The sequence below is a fragment of the Micromesistius poutassou genome, assembly GCF_964030765.1.
Source record: "Micromesistius poutassou genome assembly, chromosome: 16".
NCBI lineage: Eukaryota > Metazoa > Chordata > Actinopteri > Gadiformes > Gadidae > Micromesistius > Micromesistius poutassou.
Window position 1 is genome coordinate 3,061,826 of NC_140286.1, and position 19,164 is coordinate 3,080,989.

At 43.4% G+C, this 19,164-nt stretch overlaps 1 protein-coding gene and 1 pseudogene across 3 annotated transcripts; both read right to left on the minus strand.

Annotated features, from left to right (window-relative positions):
* Nucleotides 1-2,513: 2,513 nt before the first annotated feature.
* LOC311361239 (T cell receptor alpha variable 38-1-like) lies at nucleotides 2,514-3,258 on the minus strand (annotated as a pseudogene). The gene is made up of 2 exons: nucleotides 3,143-3,258; nucleotides 2,514-2,890 (listed from the first exon to the last, which is right to left on the minus strand). The product of its transcript is annotated as a T cell receptor alpha variable 38-1-like (transcript).
* Nucleotides 3,259-5,941: 2,683 nt separating this feature from the next.
* cyp7b1 (cytochrome P450, family 7, subfamily B, polypeptide 1) lies at nucleotides 5,942-18,524 on the minus strand. Of its 2 annotated transcripts, none has more exons than XM_084480875.1 (6): nucleotides 18,303-18,524; nucleotides 11,965-12,101; nucleotides 11,224-11,850; nucleotides 10,239-10,445; nucleotides 8,228-8,406; nucleotides 5,942-7,824 (listed from the first exon to the last, which is right to left on the minus strand). In XM_084480875.1, exons 1-6 carry the CDS (start codon nucleotides 18,374-18,376, stop codon nucleotides 7,537-7,539), a joined length of 1,512 nt encoding a protein of 503 aa, XP_084337001.1. In that variant the 5' UTR covers nucleotides 18,377-18,524; the 3' UTR covers nucleotides 5,942-7,536. The 2 variants fall into 2 exon arrangements, with proteins under 2 accessions (XP_084337001.1, XP_084337002.1); XM_084480876.1 differs by lacking the exon at nucleotides 18,303-18,524 and adding an exon at nucleotides 12,231-12,431.
* Nucleotides 18,525-19,164: the final 640 nt, after the last annotated feature.

Below are 19,164 nucleotides of genomic sequence, written 5' to 3' on the forward strand. Positions count from 1 at the left end.
AAACCTTTTGTCTGAACCAATAGACTCAGAGGTGTTACCAAACCCTGAGATGTACAGCAGGAACTTTGGAGGTTCTCCAGGATACTGACGGTACCAGTATTCAGAATTCATTGCTCTCAGCAATTTTAGAGTGACTGTAGGACAGGGTAACAGTTGTACCTTCTAAACTGTTCACTTCCTTCTTGACAGAAATTAGGTCCAGACTATAAACACCTGTAAAGATAAGGTTAATCTGTAAACATGTTGCAATGGAGATACAAGTTCCCTTTAATATTTACTCATCAGAATTTCTGGTGGTCCGCAACTTACCTGTTGATTTACAAACTACCAGTAGAAAGAGGACTAACATCTTGTCAAACATTGGAACACTGATATGCAACATACTAGTATCTCTGTTGTAACATACTGTTTCTTCAATAGACTCCTGGTAAATTCACCTCTCCAGATGCCCCTCCCCTGAACCACAGTTGAAGATGATGACAAATGCTCTTCAAGTTCCTTGTCAGGTTTTTGTACAGTGAGTCTGTGTTTCCTGTCACTGTGGGCCTCAGAGCACAGTAGTACAGAGCAGAGTCTGTCACTGCAGCAGAGGTGATCTGTAGCTCCACACGTCTCTGTTGTTTGGTATGTGTGATTTTCAGTCCTGGTATTGGATTAGTTATGTATCCAGAGTATTCCATGATAAGGAACTGTGGTGCTGAGCCAGGATACTGGCGGTACCACAAGAGACTATTGACTACAGAGCTGTTGTATCTGCATGAGAGAACCACACCAGCATTCTCAACAGCACGTTGGACATCCTTCTGTGGACTGATACTGTCTTCAACACTTGGACCTGAAATAAAAAAGGGAGATTCAGTCACTGCACAAGAATCAAATCTACAATACATTGATTTTTCAGACAACGATGACTTCATTGAACTAATTAGGAGTAATTTGTTGTATTGATAAATACCTTACCACATAAAATGCAACATATCATGAGTGCAAAGAGCATGATGTGGCGACGCAGTGGAGAGCAGCGTGAGTTCAAGTAGAACGGGAGAGAGAATCATAAAAATCACATTTTACTCAACAGTCCTATTGAGGCTGACTCCTCCCATCATCTCATTTCTCGAAAGGTCTCCAATACACAGCAGGCCTTTTTCCATTCACGACCAGTAGAGGGCATCACAGCAAAAACTGAGTTTCACTAGATAGTCAATCTCATTTTGATTTTCGTTTACTTTGCTAGCGGATATGGAGCCACAACCAAAGGGTATCAGCTCACTCACTGGATAGGTGTCTTACTATGTGGATTTTCGAGATTAAATTTATTTAAAGGAGAACCAAACCCCAACACCACTTGTAGATTGTTTTCCACTGTAGTTGATTTCCTCTGTAGGTGAACACATGCTATTACATTTGTCACTTGGTTTCCCGGTGCCCTTTGGATTAATAACGTTGAGACACACCTGTTTAGGAAATAGTTAAACCATTACTTGATAATACTGACCTCTATTAAAGTATACCAGTTACTATAATCCCAGTAAAGAATAACATATTCATCACTTGTATCATAGGAGCATCGGAGTGTTACAGTTTCTCCCATTTTTCCACTGACTTCCTGTTCATCATGAGAGATGGAGTTCCCAGCTATCAGCCCTGGAAAGATTCCACATAATGGACGTTATGGAAGAAAATTTACCTTACATTATTATGCTAACATATATTTTTCATCTGGCCTATATGCTATATAAATATAATAATGGTGAAGAAAAGCTTAAGAAGACAAGTCCCCACTCCTCTCTAACAGAGGGCCTGGAGGGGTGCCATAAGGTCTGTTGATTAACTTATCTGTGTTTACCCACTGACATAGAGGTCAAGAATCAGGGTGACCTGATGCTAGTCTAGGGGCAAGGACAAGCCGGACACCCCATTCTTGTGTCGTAAAACTGTTGCTGAATCATTCACAGGAATTCCTGGGAGGCAGGATGCGGGCCAGGAGGGAAACTAGAAAAACAACTGATTGTGAGACTAGTTAAACATGGTGTGTGCAGGAGATATCGTAAATAACAACATCCTCGATGGACAGAAAGGGAGATATAAGGAGGGGCCCGTGACTAGCTCTCCAGTTCTTTGTCAAACCAACTCGGCTTTGCTCTTACTTGTTCGCGAGTAAAAATAAAGTCTTTTGTCATTCTTGCTCCGGTCTCCTCAAACTCTCTTATTTAAGTTATAGTGTTAAATGCGGTTTATCTACCACAACGTGTGGATGGATGTGTGTAACATGAGCTTTTCCCAACAGTAGGTTAAAAGCAACAGGAGAAACTAAGGTGTTCAGCTTAAGTGAGGACTTATTCTCTTCATGGTACCAGCTGTTGAAGACACGATCACTAAACATATTGATGAAATGGTTCAACACCTACTTGATATTACTGACCTGCAGAACAATTTTAAGAAGTTCAGAGTATGGGGAAACGATGTAGAGAGGTTTTGATGAGTTGATGTAGTGTAATGTCTGTGTACTGATCTCAGGGGGAGAGGGAAGTGTGTTTAGTGCTCAGCAGGTTTTTGTACAGGGAGTCTGTGTTTCCTGTCACTGTGGGCCTCAGAGCACAGTAGTACAGAGCAGAGTCAGACAGCTGCAGGTTCTGGATCCTCAGAGGAACTGATGTGTTTTGGATTTGGGCATCAAATCTGTCTTTCTCGAACTCTGCAGCATTATCTCCTTCTCCAATTGTAAAGCGTCGTAGCATGAACCTGGGGAAGTCATTGATTTGTTGTTTGTACCAGAACAAATACGCATTAGTGCTCATGGTCTCAAATGTACAACGAAGACTAACTGTGAATCCTTCAGTAGCAATGATATCCTCTCTTTTCTGGATCACTGTATCTTCTCCTTTACACTCTGGGGAAGAACAGAAGATGTGGATTAATGAATGAATCAATTGAGATCAATGATGAGTCTTTAAAAGAGTTACCCAGCCAGAGAGTGAGAACTAGGATGAGTCCACAAAATTGACGTGATAGATTAACATGAACCATTAGAAACTGCAACTGAATAAAATGTCTAAAACATCTATTAACCAATAATAATAAAGTTATTGATGATTCAGTTATATACAGGTATGTAGTTTGAAACATGAGGTTTTCATCTTACCAGATATAAGTGCAGCAATAATAATCCACAGCCAGGTTTCCATCTCAACAGCAGGTTTACAGCAACTGGAGAAACTATCTGGTGTTCAGCTCAAGTATGAGACTTATTCTTTTCATGATACCAGCTGTTAAAGACACTATGACCAAACATGTTGACTACATATTTCTAAACCTACTTGCTAATACTGACCTCTAGTGGTAGATAAGAGATCACATCTTCATATTCACTTAAAGCAGAAGAAAAAAATAAAATATACTCCAAAAATGAACCACACTATTAAAACCAAAATATCCCAAATAACATGGTGAGAGAATTAACCAATGAATGTTTACCATTTTCCAATTACAAAATATTTACATATTCTGTAATTGGGAAATGGTAAACATGTATAATTAATGACAAAATAAATCTTATGATGAGATGATATTGAAATGGTATTTTATCAGCAATGTCTGTGTACGTGTCTCAGGAGGAGAGAGAAGTGTGTTTTGTGCTTGGCAGGTTTTTGTACAGGGAGTCTGTGTTTCCTGTCATTGTGGGCCTGTGAGCACAGTAGTACAGAGCAGAGTCTGTCACTGCAACAGAGGAGATCTTCAGATCCACACCAGTCTTCTTGTCAGTCAGTTCAGTAGAAAACCTTTTGTCTGAACCAATAGACTCAGCGTCAGTTTTACCAAACCCTGAGATGTACAGCAGGAACTTTGGAGGTTCTCCAGGATACTGACGGTACCAGAAGAAATTATCGCTCCCAGCAATTTTAGGGTGAAGGTAGGACAGGGTAACAGTTGTACCTTCTAAATGGTTCTCTTCCTTCTCGGGAGAAATGGGGTCCAGACTATAAACACCTGTAAAGATAAGGTTAATCTGTAAACATGTTGCAATGGAGATACAAGGTCCCTTTAATATTCCCTTTAAAATTACAACATTTCTGGTGGGCTGCAACTTACCTGTTGATTTACAAACTACCAGTAGAAAGAGGACTAACATCTTGTCAAACATGGGAACCCTAATATGCAACATACTACCGCAGTATCTCTGTTGTAACACTGTTTCTTCAATAGACTCCTGGTAAATTCACCTCTCCAGATGCCCCTCCCCTGAACCATAGTTGAAAACAATGACAAATGCTCTTCAAGTTCCTTGTCAGGTTTTTGTACAGTGAGTTTGTGTTTCCTGTCACTGTGGGCCTCACAGCACAGTAGTACAGAGCAGAGTCTGTCACTGCAGCAGCGGAGATCTCCAGAGCAAACACTTGCCTCGCTTTGTCCTTTTTCAGTGTAAATCCAGATAGCTCCATGTATTCTTTGATAAGGAACTGTGGAGGTGAGCTGGGGTACTGGCGATACCAGAAGAAGTTGTCTGCTGAGGTGTAGTTGCATGAGAGAGTCACGTTGTCTCCTTGTAGAGCCTGGATTCTGTCCTGGATACTGTCCTGGATTGAGTGGATGGTTTGCTGATGACTGTCACCTGCATATGTTAATAAAAGGTCAGTGTCTACCACAGAGTTAAAGATCCTGGCAATATGAATTAATTCATATGAACTACTAAACATGTTTTGAGGTAAATGTCCTAAAAAGGATAGTGCTTTTAAAGTAGAGCTCACCAGTAAACCCAGCGAATAAAACCACTAACATGAAGAGCTGCATAGCTGATACTGGAGACGATGTTGTATCAGATGTTGTAAAGCAGCAACAATAAATTGGTCTACAGCAACAGGAGAAACAATCTGGTGTTCAGCTCAAGTATGAGACTTTCTTCATGGTACCAGTTGTTAAAGACACAATGACAAAACATGTTGATGAAAAAGTTCAACTACTTGATAATACTGGCCTCTAGGGTCGGATAAGAGATCACCTTCAGTAAAGATGAATTATTAGTTAAACCAATATTCCAAATATTATCGAAAGAGAATAAACTTCGCAATGATTTTAAGATGTTTGGTTTTTGGTGAAAATGCTCGAGATTGGGACAGATGTGTTGTGTTAATTCAGTCATGTCTCTCTACAGGTCTCAGGGGAAGAGGGAAGTGTGTTTTATTCTTTTTGTACAGGGAGTCTGTATTTCCTGTCACTGTGGGCCTCAGAGCACAGTAGTACAGAGCAGAGTCTGTCACTGCAGCAGAGGTGATCTGTAGCTCCACACGTCTCTGTTGTTTGATATGTGTGATGTTCAGTCCTGGTATTGGATTAGTTATGTATCCAGAGTATTCCATGATAAGGAACTGTGGTGCTGAGCCAGGATACTGGCGGTACCACAAGAGACTACTGACTACAGAGCTGTTGTATCTGTATGAGAGCACCACACCAGCATCCTCAACAGCACATTGGACATCCTTCTGTGGACTGATATTCTCCCCATCACTTGGACCTGAAATTAAAAAGGGGATTCAGTCACTGCATCGATAATCAAATCTACCATACATTGATGTTTCAGACAACGATGACTTAATTTAACTAATTAGGAGTCGAAAAGTGGTGTGGTGGTGTGGTGAGTGAAACTCCCAGCAGAGGGCGCCGCAGCAAAAGCTGAGTTCGCTAGATGGATGAGCCAAATGATAGCAGCTCACAAAATATGTCTTGTTATGTGGATCGTTGAGTTTAGACAATCTACACCACTTCTAGATTGTTTTCCACTGTAGATGAATCCCTCTCACCTCTCACTGCCAATCACTGATTCACACGGTATCTTTTCAAGAGGAAGGGATGGACCTTCATCGAATTGATCGGCAAGTCTGCACCCCCAACCACCGAGAAGGAATATACAACCGCTACATCGCCGTTTGTCTGTATGCATCTTTATTTCAATTGAAGCTTTGAATATTTTAGTGAAACATTAGGCACACAACTAAAATGTATTGTATGCATGTGGTTTACATAAAAACAGAAAACTGTCATTGATTTTGCCATTAATGTGCTTGTGTTCTTCGATTTTGCAAAGCGCTTTGGATATGCAGTTCTTTGGACGGCTCCGGGGAAAGTTATAGTGATGGGTCGTTTGCAACGGAATCAGTTCGAATGAATGACTCTTTAACAAGAACGAACCAACCTGATTCCACGTTTGACATTGTTTGCGTTTCAGGCGTCCACACGAATCCTAACACGAAACCACATAGGTCAGTTTTTATCTGAATCCACCCTCGGAGATGAGTTTTCGGTCTCGACGGTCGGCCCAAACGCACAAGACTTATGCGGTTTCACCAAAAAAACGTCTCTGTGTGGACGGGGCCTAAGTTAATGTTGTGTTGATTGATGACCGTTTGCACCATTGCACGATCGTGATTCATTTGAGAATGAGAACGAGGGAGGAGCTGAGTCTGACTGACTCAGCTGAGAACCGTGCGTTCCATGATTCACCGCTACCGGAAACGCGACTGAACGGACGATTCTGAACGATTCCTCTTGGCGAACTGACTGACACGAACTAAATCAAGGAAACGAATCATGAAATCCATCACATGTGTACATGTTCTAGTGATACGGATTACGAGTGTATGACCCGAAATACGTCAAAATATATTGAAATGTAGTGTTTGGCTGAAACAGCAGCTTCTATACGAGGTCAGGATCTATTACATTTGGATTCCCAATGACATTCCATCACCTCTGGAATGTTATTTTTTCGCTTTCTTCTATAGTTGTCTTTAATCAACCATTTCAAGGGAAAAAAGGGTTATATACATGTTACTGCTTCGTCATAACCACTTTTTCATTCATTATGTCTGCGTGTTTTGCACATATTGCACTCTTTACGGTTCCTAAAAGGAGGGATTTCTCTCCTGTGTTCCTTTTAATGGATGTTGTCTCCTAACCCTTTAGAGGTCTTTGGGTTAGATGATGTTGTATAACGTGGGACTGTGAAGCCCTGATCTCTGCTCTCCAAGCCTGGTGCCCTGGGTCATCTTCCTCCAGCTGGTGGGACTCCCAGGCATGGTCCGTTTCCCTAAGGGCTCACTCATTCACTTCACAGTGTACTAATTCAAATGTAGTGCTGTTCAAAATCTGAATGCACGGATCTGGTTCCTATATACAGTAATGCAAAGCTTCATAAGGATAATGCACTACAAAGCAATGTAGAGCAGATTCACAGTATATCCGGAATGTAACACGTGTTTTCTTGTTAATGCGACCAATAATATAATCATGCTCATAGATTTCCGACTTATAATTAGTGTCCCATTAAGTGAGTAAAGCTGAGGATAAGCAAGGACACAAATATGTATCCTCACTTATAATAAGTGTCACATTAAGTGAGTAAAGCTGAGGATAATCGAGAATACTGCTTCATTCTTGTCAAAGATCAAGCCTGTATGCTTCAACTCAAATGTTGGACCATTAACGGTTTGGTGTTGGCCTTATCAAGATCATGCGTCGATGGTCCAATTTCTCCTGGAATTGCTACCGAATTCGATAGCGAAAGCGCACGTCTTCGGTAGGTAGTAGGATGCCAAGGCCTGCTCTGCTGTTGTCCAGCTGGGCCTTTTCCTGGCCCTGCTCCATCTCCAGGTCCAGGTACAGCAGCAGCAGACACAGGAACTGCTTGATCTCATTAATGGCGAAGAACCGGCCGGGGCACATGGAGGAGCCTGACCCGAACGGCATGCGGTAGTACTTGAGCCTTTGTCCGTGCTTGAAGAAGTCCGTCTTCTCTCGTCCTCCCTCGATGAAGCGGTCATACTTGTATGTCTGTTGCCATGGAGACGGAGAGAAGGTCAAGGTGAAGGTCAACATGTGGGTTCCTTTCAAATGGGAACTTTTGGTTTTGCAGTTTGGAAGACTTCAAGATTGCCACTTTCTTTCATCACTTACAAATTATCATATATACTTAATCTATGTACAAATACAATTAAATCCCATGTTAAATAATTGGCAACAGGTGCTACAACCCCTTCCCTTTCTACAAGCACACAACACCATGCAAACACAACTACAGGTCCACTAATAACAGGATCAGGGTTATCAGCCTAGCCCCCAAACATTACGCCAGTGATAGCTGCACGGCAGCCCAACATCCTCACTGCAATGTTAACTTAATAGTTGGCTTAATACTTTCCAATTTCTGGGTGACCAAGGGGGAATGAGGTCTTACCTCAGGGTCTGTGAAGATCTCGGGGTCCATGTGCATCATCTGAGGGTAGAGGGCGATGACGTCCCCCTTCCTGACGGGCGCGGAGCACTGCTCGTCCAGCCGTAGAGAGAAGTCCTCCTGGGCCACACGGATGTTCATGGATGCAGAGGAGAGACGGAGGCTCTCGTTGATGGCGCTGTCTGGAAGAGAGGACTCCGCACATTGGTATGCGAACATCTAATTGCAGGGTTGCCAACCCCTACGCATCTGGCGTGAGAGTGCGCCCACTATTCGGACCTACTGCATTGACTGAAGTGCAGGCTGATCTACAAGGTCTTCTGCCCACCTTTCTCTGTCGCCGCTCCCTTGTGTCTTTTAGTTGCTTGTGAAAAGTTTTGAGTGAAAGACGCATGTTTGGGAAGAAGAAAATAAAGTCTTGGTTAAGGTCTGAGAGCGCAAATAAATGCCTCAAACTAGTGCTGTCATTTTAAAAGAACAAGAACATCTAATGTGCTTTTCAGAGAACTCCTCTTAAATGGCATGATCCTTTCCAAAAACTCTACCAGTCTCTGTCCCTCCCTTCTTCCATGTCTTCTGTCTCTCTGCCTCTCGTGGAGCTTTTCAGAGAACTCCTCTTAAATGGCATGATCCTTTCCAAAAACTCTACCAGTCTCTGTCCCTCCCTCCTTCCATGTCTTCTGTCTCTCTGCCTCTCGTGGAGCTTTTCAGAGAACTCCTCTTAAATGGCATGATCCTTTCCAAAAACTCTACCAGTCTCTGTCCCTCCCTCCTTCCATGTCTTCTGTCTCTCTGCCTCTCTATGTGGACTGTGGACCTTGTTGGAATGCAACTAGAAATTGTTAGTTTGGTGTTACTTAGCCTATATTTTATTATATTACAGGTGCCTTTAGAGCTAAGCAGGGCAAGAAGAACAAGTCAATATAGGCATCGGTTTACTGATTCTCTTGACTTCTATAAGCTACATAATCCATAGGCTATGTTACAGTTTCAAATATTTTAATCAGGATATAGTATTTTAATTCTGATTTAACATTAATTCCATGTTGTTACTTTTTTTTATCAGTCATTAGTCTTAATAAAGTCACGTTTGGCAATGAGCGGGGTCCAAGTAACCTATTCTTGCAATATAGTTAGATATGAGAAACATAGAGAAAGGTTTTCTCATGGTTTGACAGCCCTCCTCAAAACAAAATTACAAGGTGTCTTAATGTAGTCTAGGCTATAAACCAATAACCAAATTACTAAACTAATTAAAGGACATGACACACTGTTACCTTCTGTAAAATTCCTTCTTTCTGGGTCAGACTTCTGAGGTCTTGGTTAAATACATATCTATGGCAGCAGGTATCAGTATACAGCTGTGTTCCCATGTCAATGCATGATTAAATGCATGATTAAAAAATATCTACACATTTTGAATGTCCTACATCAACAACAGCCAATGGCTTTTATATAAGCCTTCCTTCAATTTGTTTACACTAAGTAAACAAGGACTGTTTTGTAAAAAACCAGCCAAAGTCCAAAAGTTGGCAACCCTGTAATTTATGATTTACACTGGTATGCTAATATGTAATCTATCATTTACATTGCTATACTAACATCTAATTCATTCTTTACTTTGCTACACTAATATCTAATTGATTCTTTACATTGCTAAGCTGATATCAAATTGATTATTCACATTGGCATGCCAACATCTAATTTAATATTCACATTGCTATGCTAACATCTTCTGGATTTTCTGAAGGTATTGAAGTTAAGATATTGGGTGTCCTGGGGAGCTCCCAGTGTCCACCAGAAAAAACTGGGGTTGTACTGGACAGCACAGTGTATCCGCCAGTATAAGACTGCGGTTGAACGGGGCAGTTCCCAATGTCCACCAGTAGAAAACTGAGGTTATACTGGACAGCTCCCAGTGTCCACCAATATAAGACTGTGGTTGTACTGGACAGCTCCCAGTGTCCACCACTAACAGACTGTACTGGGGAGCCCAATATTAATCTGAACTCACCCATGAGGAGGAGCTGATCCAGTTGGTCCTTGGTGATCATCACTTCAGGTTGCTGGGGGCCCTCGGCTTCAGGGAGCTGGAGGACTTGGTGAAGCTCATGGCGAACGGCCTGCAGCGCCTCCTGCTGGTTGATTAGGTAGTATAGAGCCCAGAAGGTGGCCGGGACCGTGTTCCCCACAGACGCCCACAGAATGGCGAAGTGGTGAGCTGCAGGCCAACACAAACAGGTCATATACAAATGTTCCGTATCTCTAGAACCTGTACACAGTACTTTCCCCGGAGCCTTGCCTACAGGGACCGGGACCTATCCAGAGAACTGCACATCCAAAACTAAAATGCAAAGCCACAACTGCAAACGGCACAACACAACTGCGAAAGCCAAAACACAACTGCAAAAGCCAGAACACAAATGCAAATGGCACAACACAACTGCAAACGCCACAACACAACTACAAAGCCACAACAAAAATGAAAAGGCCACAAAACAACAGTAGTGAGAGTGAATAGATGACTCCAAAGAACAGGCTGACTACTTTTGCCTACACATGTGGTTGAGGAATGTTCTTCCCCGTTAATACGTTTTATTACAGATTACAATGTAGGCCTATTGACCTTTTGGTGGATTCAACCTGATTTCTGCATATTGTGTAGCAAGAACATCTAATTCTTGTATGATGTCGGAAAGCCTGTCACAAGTGAAGATAACTTTTCAAAGATTACTTTGAGGGGATGATCATTGATGCAGAAGGTGTTCTGTTAGAGAAACATGAAGAAGGGCCTCTTCATTCCAAACAAAGAGTTTGGAGGAGATGGATGGAATCATTTAAACCCCACACTGGGAAGGAGAATTGGGGCACTGGGGCAGTCTTGTCGTTTCTTGACTGAAAGGTTCTGGGTTTGAATCCCAATGTCTGCAGTCTAAATACCCAGTAAAGCCAAGAAAAAAAAAAAGACAAGCAAAAGTAAAGACAAGCAGCCGACATACCTGCCTTATCGGTGTCACTGAGCGTTACATACTGCTCCAACACCTCCGCCCGCCGGGCAATGAACTGCGAGGTGTTGGACCAGCACATCATCCTCTGGGGCAGGAAGTAGCGGATGAGGGTCTCCCGGACAGCCTTGGTCCGGCCAAGCAGCCAGATGGGGATGCGCCCCACCAGCAGAGGGAACATGTCATCAAACTTGGTGAAGTGATGGCGCAGGGCGGCCATGTCACTGTGCCGGCGGGCGGGGGCCGGCATGCCGTACAGGGTGAGGAAGGTGGCCTCGAACATGACGCTGCTGCAGAAGTCGTAGAGGCCCCCGGTAGACCAGCCCTGCCTGACCACCCCGGCGCCTCGCTCACCCTCTCCCCCTAGAAAGTCTTGACGGAGGACCAGGTTCAGGTTGGCCATCATGCACTCCGCCAGCAGCACCAGGTTGTCCCCCTGCAGGAGCCGGAAGGAGCGCTGGATCTGGTCGCCCATGTCCGGGAAGCGACCGCTGCCCAAGGCTGGGTAGCCAAAGGTTGCCGGTGCCACCTGGTCTGTGAATTCGTGGAAGTCCAGCTGTCGGCCGTATTTCATGATGGAGGGGTACATCAGAGGGTTCATAATGAAAGTCATGTATTTACCTGGAGAGAGAAAGAGAACATATTGAGTTGAAATACTTAACTGATGGACCTGATCTGCTGCTTAACTGGAAGAATCGCCTAATTGATTTGAATTAAACCATTTTAAATACCAACCTGCAATATACACAGTGAACACGTCTCCATATTTTTCCTGATTATTTTTAAGAAATGCTTGTGAATCCAGTCTGAAGTCCAAAGCCTTGCCGAGATAGGGAATCCAGCCTTGGATCAGTGGGGGCTCGAATTCTCTTCTGCCAAAGTACAGGAAAGTAAAGTTCAGCCAATAGCACATGCAGATCACTTTTAGTTGAACTAAGGCCCCGTCCACACAGAGCCGATTTTTTGGTGAAACCGCATAAGTCTCGTGTGGTTGGACTAACCATCCAGACGGATCTGGCGGATCCGGTGCCCGAAAACACACTTTTCTGAAACCAGGTCCCAGGGTGGATTCAGATAAAAACTGACCTATGCGGATCGTGTTAGGATTCGTCGTAGGATTCGGGAGACGTCTGAAACGCAAACGATGACGTCATCACCCCCCCCACCAGTATTGTTTTTTTTTTTGTTTTGTATCATTTTTGTAGCTTTAAATACAGCCCCTTGGTAAGAAGCTTATTTCCATTGGCTGTAAGCAGCGATGATAGCTTTCATGAGGGGCATCATTCCAGTGGCCCTGTGAACCAAACTCCAAGCTTAATTAAAGTATAAATCATTTTAAGTCATATTAAAGTTCAGCTGACTTCAGTTGACTTCCATCGAGTTCAGTATAGTTCAGAGATCATTAGAGGAGAGTTCAGTACAGTACCATAGAGCAGCAGTTTATCTCAAAACATGGGTTGGGGGAGAGGCACCAGGGTTTCAGCCCTAGAGATCAGCAATCATCCCATCAAGGGACTCACAATCACTGACAGGCTGACGCCTACTTCATTTCGACATTCATGTTGACTTTGCAATTCAAGGTCATATATTTAACAATTATTCGCCAAAGGCTCCGTGAGCAGTGGGGAATAGCCCCATTGACCTTCGGTCTCGGGGGCTATTCACGGAGCATGTGGTGAATAATTGTTTCAGTATATACTACACGTGAACACTCCAAAAATAAACAAGATAACACTTTTTGCCGGGATTTATTTGCAAAATCAATATAATCAATGAAGGACTGTACTTGCGGTTTTATAATGCTCCAGCTGTGTTTCCTGGTCTGGTGAACGACGTTCCACAAGAGTTTTTGAACCAATTCGTTTTTGTTTATTTAGATGATATCCTTATCTTCTTTCCTGATGAAAAGACTCATGTCAAGCACGTCCACCAAGTTCTGCAGTGGCTCCTCAACCTCCAGCCTTTCGTAAAGGCTGAGAAGTGTGAATTCCACACCTCCAGTGTCCTTTTTCTGGGGTTTATTGTCTCTGCTGATAACATTCAGATGGACTGTTAATGGGACTGCTGTCCCCCAAACCGTTTGTTCCGGCTTCTCATCGTGCTCAGTTCATCCACTGGGCCCATACCTTCCTCCTCTCCTGACACCCTGGAATACGGCGGACTCTGTTCATGGTTATGGAGGTTGGAGAATATGCTGCCACCTGTCCTGTGTGGGCCCAGAACAAGGTATTATGGAAGAAATTTACCCCTACATTTCATGGTAATATATAATTATTATCAGGCCTATATGCTATATAAATATAATAATGATGGAGAAAAGCTTAAGAAGACAAGTCACCCCTCCCCTCTAACTGTGGCCTGGAATGGTGCCATAAGGTCTGTTGATTAACTTATTTGTGTTTACCCACTGGCATAGAGGTCAAGGATCAGGGTGAATTGAGGTTAGTCTAGGGGCAAGGGCAAGCTGGACACTCCATTCTAGTGTCGTAAAACTGTTGCTGAATCATTCCCAAAAATTCCTGGGAGGCAAGATGCGGGCCAGGAGGGAAACTAGAAAGATAAAAGATTGTGAACTAGTTAGACATTGTGTGTGCGGGGGATTGATAAATAACAACATTCTTGATGGACAGAAAGGGATATATAAGGAGGGACCCGTGACCAGCTCTGGAGTTCTTTGTCAAACCAACTTGGCTTTGTTCTTACTTGTTCGCGAGTAAAAATAAAGTCTTTTGTCATTCTTGCTCCGGTCTCCTCAAACTCTCTTATTTAAGTTTTAGTGTTAAATGCGGTTTATCTACCACAGTATCCCGTTACCCACCTCCTGGTCTCCGGTGTGCACTCCCGATGCCTCATCTCCCCAGGTCAGATATCTCTTTGGATTTCATCACAGGGTTACCACCCTCGGAAGGTAACTAACGGTAGTGGACAGATTTTCGAAAGATAGTTCACTTCATGTGCGGAGGCCATGTTATCCCATGTTCTGATAGGGGTCCGCAGTTCATTTCCTGGTTCTGGAAAGCATTTTGTTTGCTTCTGGGCACCACGGTCAGTCTCTCCTCTGGGTATCACCCCCAGTCCAATGGCCAGACAGAGCGGCTTAACCAGGAGCTGGAGAGTTTGCTGTCTTGTTTCGCATCTTGTTCTGGCCACCTGGAGCAAATAGCTGCTATGGGTAGAATACCCACACGATACCTTGCCTTGCTCTGCATCTGGTCTCTCCCCCTTTCAGTATGTTTATGGTTACCAACTACCAGGCCAGAAGATCTGGTTGTCCACTTGGGACCTCCCCTACCGGTGGAGTGCCGTAAGCTAGCTCCCTGGTTTGATGGTCCCTTCCCCATCTCTAAGGTCATCAATCCAGTAGCTGTGCCACTCCGGCTTCCCAGTTCCATGAAGGTTCATCCCACTTTACATGTGGCCTGAGTTAAACCAGTAATGGAGAATCCTTTTTTCCTGCCTCTAGACCTCCTCCACCCACCCGATTCATTGACTGACGGAGGACTGGTTTACAGTCAAGCGACTGCTGGCTGTTTGTCGTTGGGGTCATGGACTGGGAGGGGTACGTCTTGGGTTTCTTCAAGCAACATTGTGGATCCAGCTCTCATTAGGAAATTCCACCGCCTCCATCCGGACCTGCCTGGGACGTCAGGTGCCAGGTCCCTAGAGGGGGGGGGGGGGGGTTACTGTCACATCTCGTCCCCTTCATTGATTATTTCACTCCCTGCCCTTATGTTTCTCGCATCGCTGTCCTCACTCACCTTAATTGTCCCTCATTAACATTCCCCTCCTTAGCGTATTTCCATTCATCTGTGCCAGTTTGTCTTTGTTCTTTGTTTTAAGCATCCCAGCATTTTCCAAGTGATATTTAAGGTTCCCGGTTTTCTGACTCCTGCCCGTTTATTCCTGACTACATCTTTGCCTTCTCCCTGCTGGAGAAAGAATGACTTTTGCCTCCCAAGTCGTTATTGAGTCCTATTTCCCCTGTTGCTCACCCAGCCATTACACTGGGCTGCTCAGGAGGGAGGTCTTAAAGCGACATGATTCAAATCAGAGCGTTTTTAAAATATGCTGAATTTGGTTTTGCAGAAATGAAAAATGTGAGAATAATAAGGGGAATTTTTAACATCAAGGCACGTATTCTGACTTTAACCTCAGAATACTGTCTTTAAACTGAGAACTCAAAAAATTCACATGTGGCCCTTATCTTCTTCCATACATCACATACTGATGTTGATTGATATATTTAGAGGGAGGGGAAGGGAAGGAATGTTTCAAAATTCAGTTTGAATTCGTTTTCCACCATTTCTTTATATCCTGGTTGTTTCAGTAATCCCATGATAACTAGGGGGCTACGTAATCTATTTGTTGACTAATGTAATCTTAAAGGGGTAGTTCGGGATTTTGGACATCGGACCTCATTTCCAAGTGAGCCAGTGTGTTATTGGGGGTCAAGCAGCGAAGCTGCTAGACAACCTTGTGTTTTTGTACGCTTTCCTATTATTATTATTTACCTGCCATGGGAGTCTATGGCAGCCCATAGATCGCCTTGGTGAAAAGTTGTGAAATTTAGCACACTGATTCAGGACAGTCCCATGATCCCATGAAGCAAATTTGGGGTCCCTAGCCCATGAGCTCTAGCGCCACCAACAGGTCAAAGTTGGACATGCATTCATGTTTATAACTTTTGACCCATTCATCCAATATTCACATACAAAGTATCATTGGAATCCTTGGTCCAAGCCGAGTTCAATGAGTTCATGTCGTCATTTTGCGCCATGATGGATTTTCCGCCATCTTGGTTTATGTCAAAAACCTTCAAAATGTATCTCCTATCACAAATGTTGTCCAATCTTCTCTAAACTTGGTACATATGATCCTCAGGCCATGCTTGACAAAAAACATTGAATATATTTTTCAAATTCAAAACTGTTTGGCCGCTACAGCCAATCAAATTCGACCGCAAAGCCGCCAAACAGGAAGTAAGCCAATTTCTCAGCAGCCCTTTGACATATAACCAAACTTGGTACATAGACTCATGACATCATCATGGGGACACTCAATGAATTTGGTGACCTTTGACCTCTAGGGGGCGCTGTTATTAATGAATATGTGTTTTAACTCCTCTCTCTTCACATGAGTATATTTCAAACAAATGTTGTCTGGTGTCTGGTGATACTGTCAGACCTTCCCATATAGCTCATCAATTATTTTTCATGGAAACATCAGAATTTGGCCGCCATGTTGAAAGTTGTCAAAATCAATAGTACATATCCACAGAACACAAATTTTGTCGAATCTTCATGAAACTTGCCATATATGATCTTCAGACCAAGCTGTGTGTCAAACAGCATTTTTAAATTCAAAACCGTTGGCCGTGACAGCTAATCAAACTTGACGGCGAAGCCGCCAAACAGGAAGTAAGCCTGTTCTTAGCAACTCTTTAACATATCATAGCCAATCTTGGTACATAGACTCATGACATCATCCTGGGGACACCCAAACAGTTTGGTGACCTTTGACCTCAGGGGGACGTCAAACAGGATGTGAGCTCATACCTCTGCAAGGCCTTCATGTATCCAAACCAAACTTGGCTCATAGTCTTATGACCCTATTCTGATGATGCCCAAGTAATTTGGTGACATTTGACCTTTGGGGTCTCTAAAACCACGAGTGTTATCACATATCAGTTGATCTTTTATCTTTTGACGTGAAACTTGTCGAAAGTGCTGAAGGCCGTGTGTCTGACGTAGATCTATCTTGTTGCTGTGGCTACTCTGTTCTATTTTGCTTGCGGACACGTCGTGTTACCTTGCGACAACGTGCACGATCAACACACCAAATGATCGCAGCATACGTACGGCAGCCCTGAACCGTAGGCGCATGTGTTGTTAGCAGCAAGTCTATTCCAGCCCTTAGAAGGCAACTTCAATGTATTTTCATTGTGATAACCATTTACCAATAGCTGTCATTGCAAGTGAAATTACAGAGACATATGTCATCATGCAGCCACCTAAGCGATTGTCTGACCTCCAAAATTAGTTTATGGAGTCCCATTCTGCTTGACCCCACATCACTGCTTGCAGTTATATTTTATCATTGGAGACCGGTTTCAACACTTTTCATTCAGTCCTTCTAGTTGCAGAAATCGCTGGTGCTAGGCTAGCGCAAGTCAAGGAGAACTGCTAGCCTGCCAATAAAAACAGTTTTACCCACTCCAAAGTACACCCGAGGCAAACCAATTACAATGCCCGACTATCGATGTAAATGTCTGTGTTGTAAACCAGCCCTAGATAAGGGCAAGTGTAGCCTTCCATTCAGTGGCAATACAGTGTGCTTCTCATAAATAAAAGCAAAGGGATAGTAGGTGATAGGCTACGAGGAAATAAAGGAATGCAAACTTGAAACTGAACTAAGTTGTTTAGTTCTTACTGTTTTTTATTGGATAAAAAAAAACCTGCTGTAACGAACTTGATGCGCTCTCAGATTCCGAACGCAGCGCACATCGCTGTCGCTGTTGGGAACACGCGAAAGCGTGAGCGTCATCACTGACGAGGCGTCTCGTTATTTCCAGGACCATGAACGCGCCTTTGAATTGAGAGAACGAAATTCAAAACGCGTGAACGTTTCGTATCCCAAAACCATCAGTAATTCCTGGTCTCGAAATATAATTTGAGGTGACAACAATCATTACGTAATAACTAGTTATGGGAATTTAAACTTAGGATACGTCTCACGTTTCATCATAGGAGTGTGGTCTGATTGTTGTTTTAATATTTTAATATTAATACTGGTTTTCGTATCAAATAATAATTTTAAAGATACGGAGGGGGGGGGGGGGGGGGGGGAAGACAACTAAACACGCCTGAGATCAAAGAGATCGGGTTCTTCAACTTCTCAGCAGTAATTGTTCACCAGTGAACAGAAATGATTTAGGTCGCAGGTGAAGTGGTCCAACCACCGGACAACACGTCCCAAAGGTAACCGTTCCCGCACTTCAGCAGACCACTGCGGAGTTGTAGCCAATGCTGCGATCGCGCTTACTACTTTCCATGTTTTCTTTCCTTAACACTCACCTTCTCCGCCGTCCTAGCAGCCACGCGAGGAAGGGCAGGACGCCAATCAGCACCAGCAGCAGAATAGACGACATGACAACTCTCTCGGACGTCCGACAAACAATGCTCCAAGAAGTTGCCTTACCAGGATACCCGGGGTCAAGAAATGCCCTGTGCAAGCGATCAACTGGGTTCCTCCCAGATCGAGTGCAGCAACACGGAAGTGATGTCAACAGATGACCCAACCGAAGACCCCCCACCGTTCTCGAGAGTCTGGAATGATTTCGTATACAAGTTGACACCGCATGGAGATGGAAACTTACCATTAGGAAGTAGGCCTATGCCTTTTTTCCAAACTGGCCTTGTGGGGAATTTGATCGTAATGTTGAGTACTAATGTGACATTCATTTAACATGTTTAAATATTTTGTTAGGCGAATATTTAAGAGAAAACCATAAACTTAATTAACTCTTATTTTAAAAAGTAGGCAACAGGTCAGAAAGACCTACATCAGATCTAAAATGGGACACACACACACACACACACACACACACACACACACACACACACACACACACACACACACACACACACACACACACACACACACACACACACACACACACACAAAAGACATTAAAACATCTAGAAGTTCCAGAAGTTATGTAGGGAAGAAAAGAGCATAATACATAGGATCACTATATCCTCTGATAAACATTTAACACATACATCCAATTATATTAACTGCCCACATAACCTTGAATACTCCAGGGCCACACACACTCACACCTGAGCAGTTTTAAATGAAGCTGAACCATCTCACTGTGCATTGTACAATGTGCAGTATTACAAAATACTGTAAACTTGTCAACGCAAAAGGCAT

What these genes read in the sequence shown, in the direction of transcription:
- cyp7b1 (XM_084480875.1), bottom strand. Translation starts at nt 18,376, where the DNA reads ATGTCGTCTATTCTGCTGCTGGTGCTGATTGGCGTCCTGCCCTTCCTC. An exon ending in CTGCTAGGACGGCGGAGAAG is followed by an intron (nt 12,102 to 18,302) that starts GTGAGTGTTAAG and finishes GTACTTTGGCAG; the next exon opens with AAGAGAATTCGAGCCCCCAC. An exon ending in GGATCAGCTCCTCCTCATGG is followed by an intron (nt 8,407 to 10,238) that starts GTGAGTTCAGAT and finishes CCTCTCTTCCAG; the next exon opens with ACAGCGCCATCAACGAGAGC.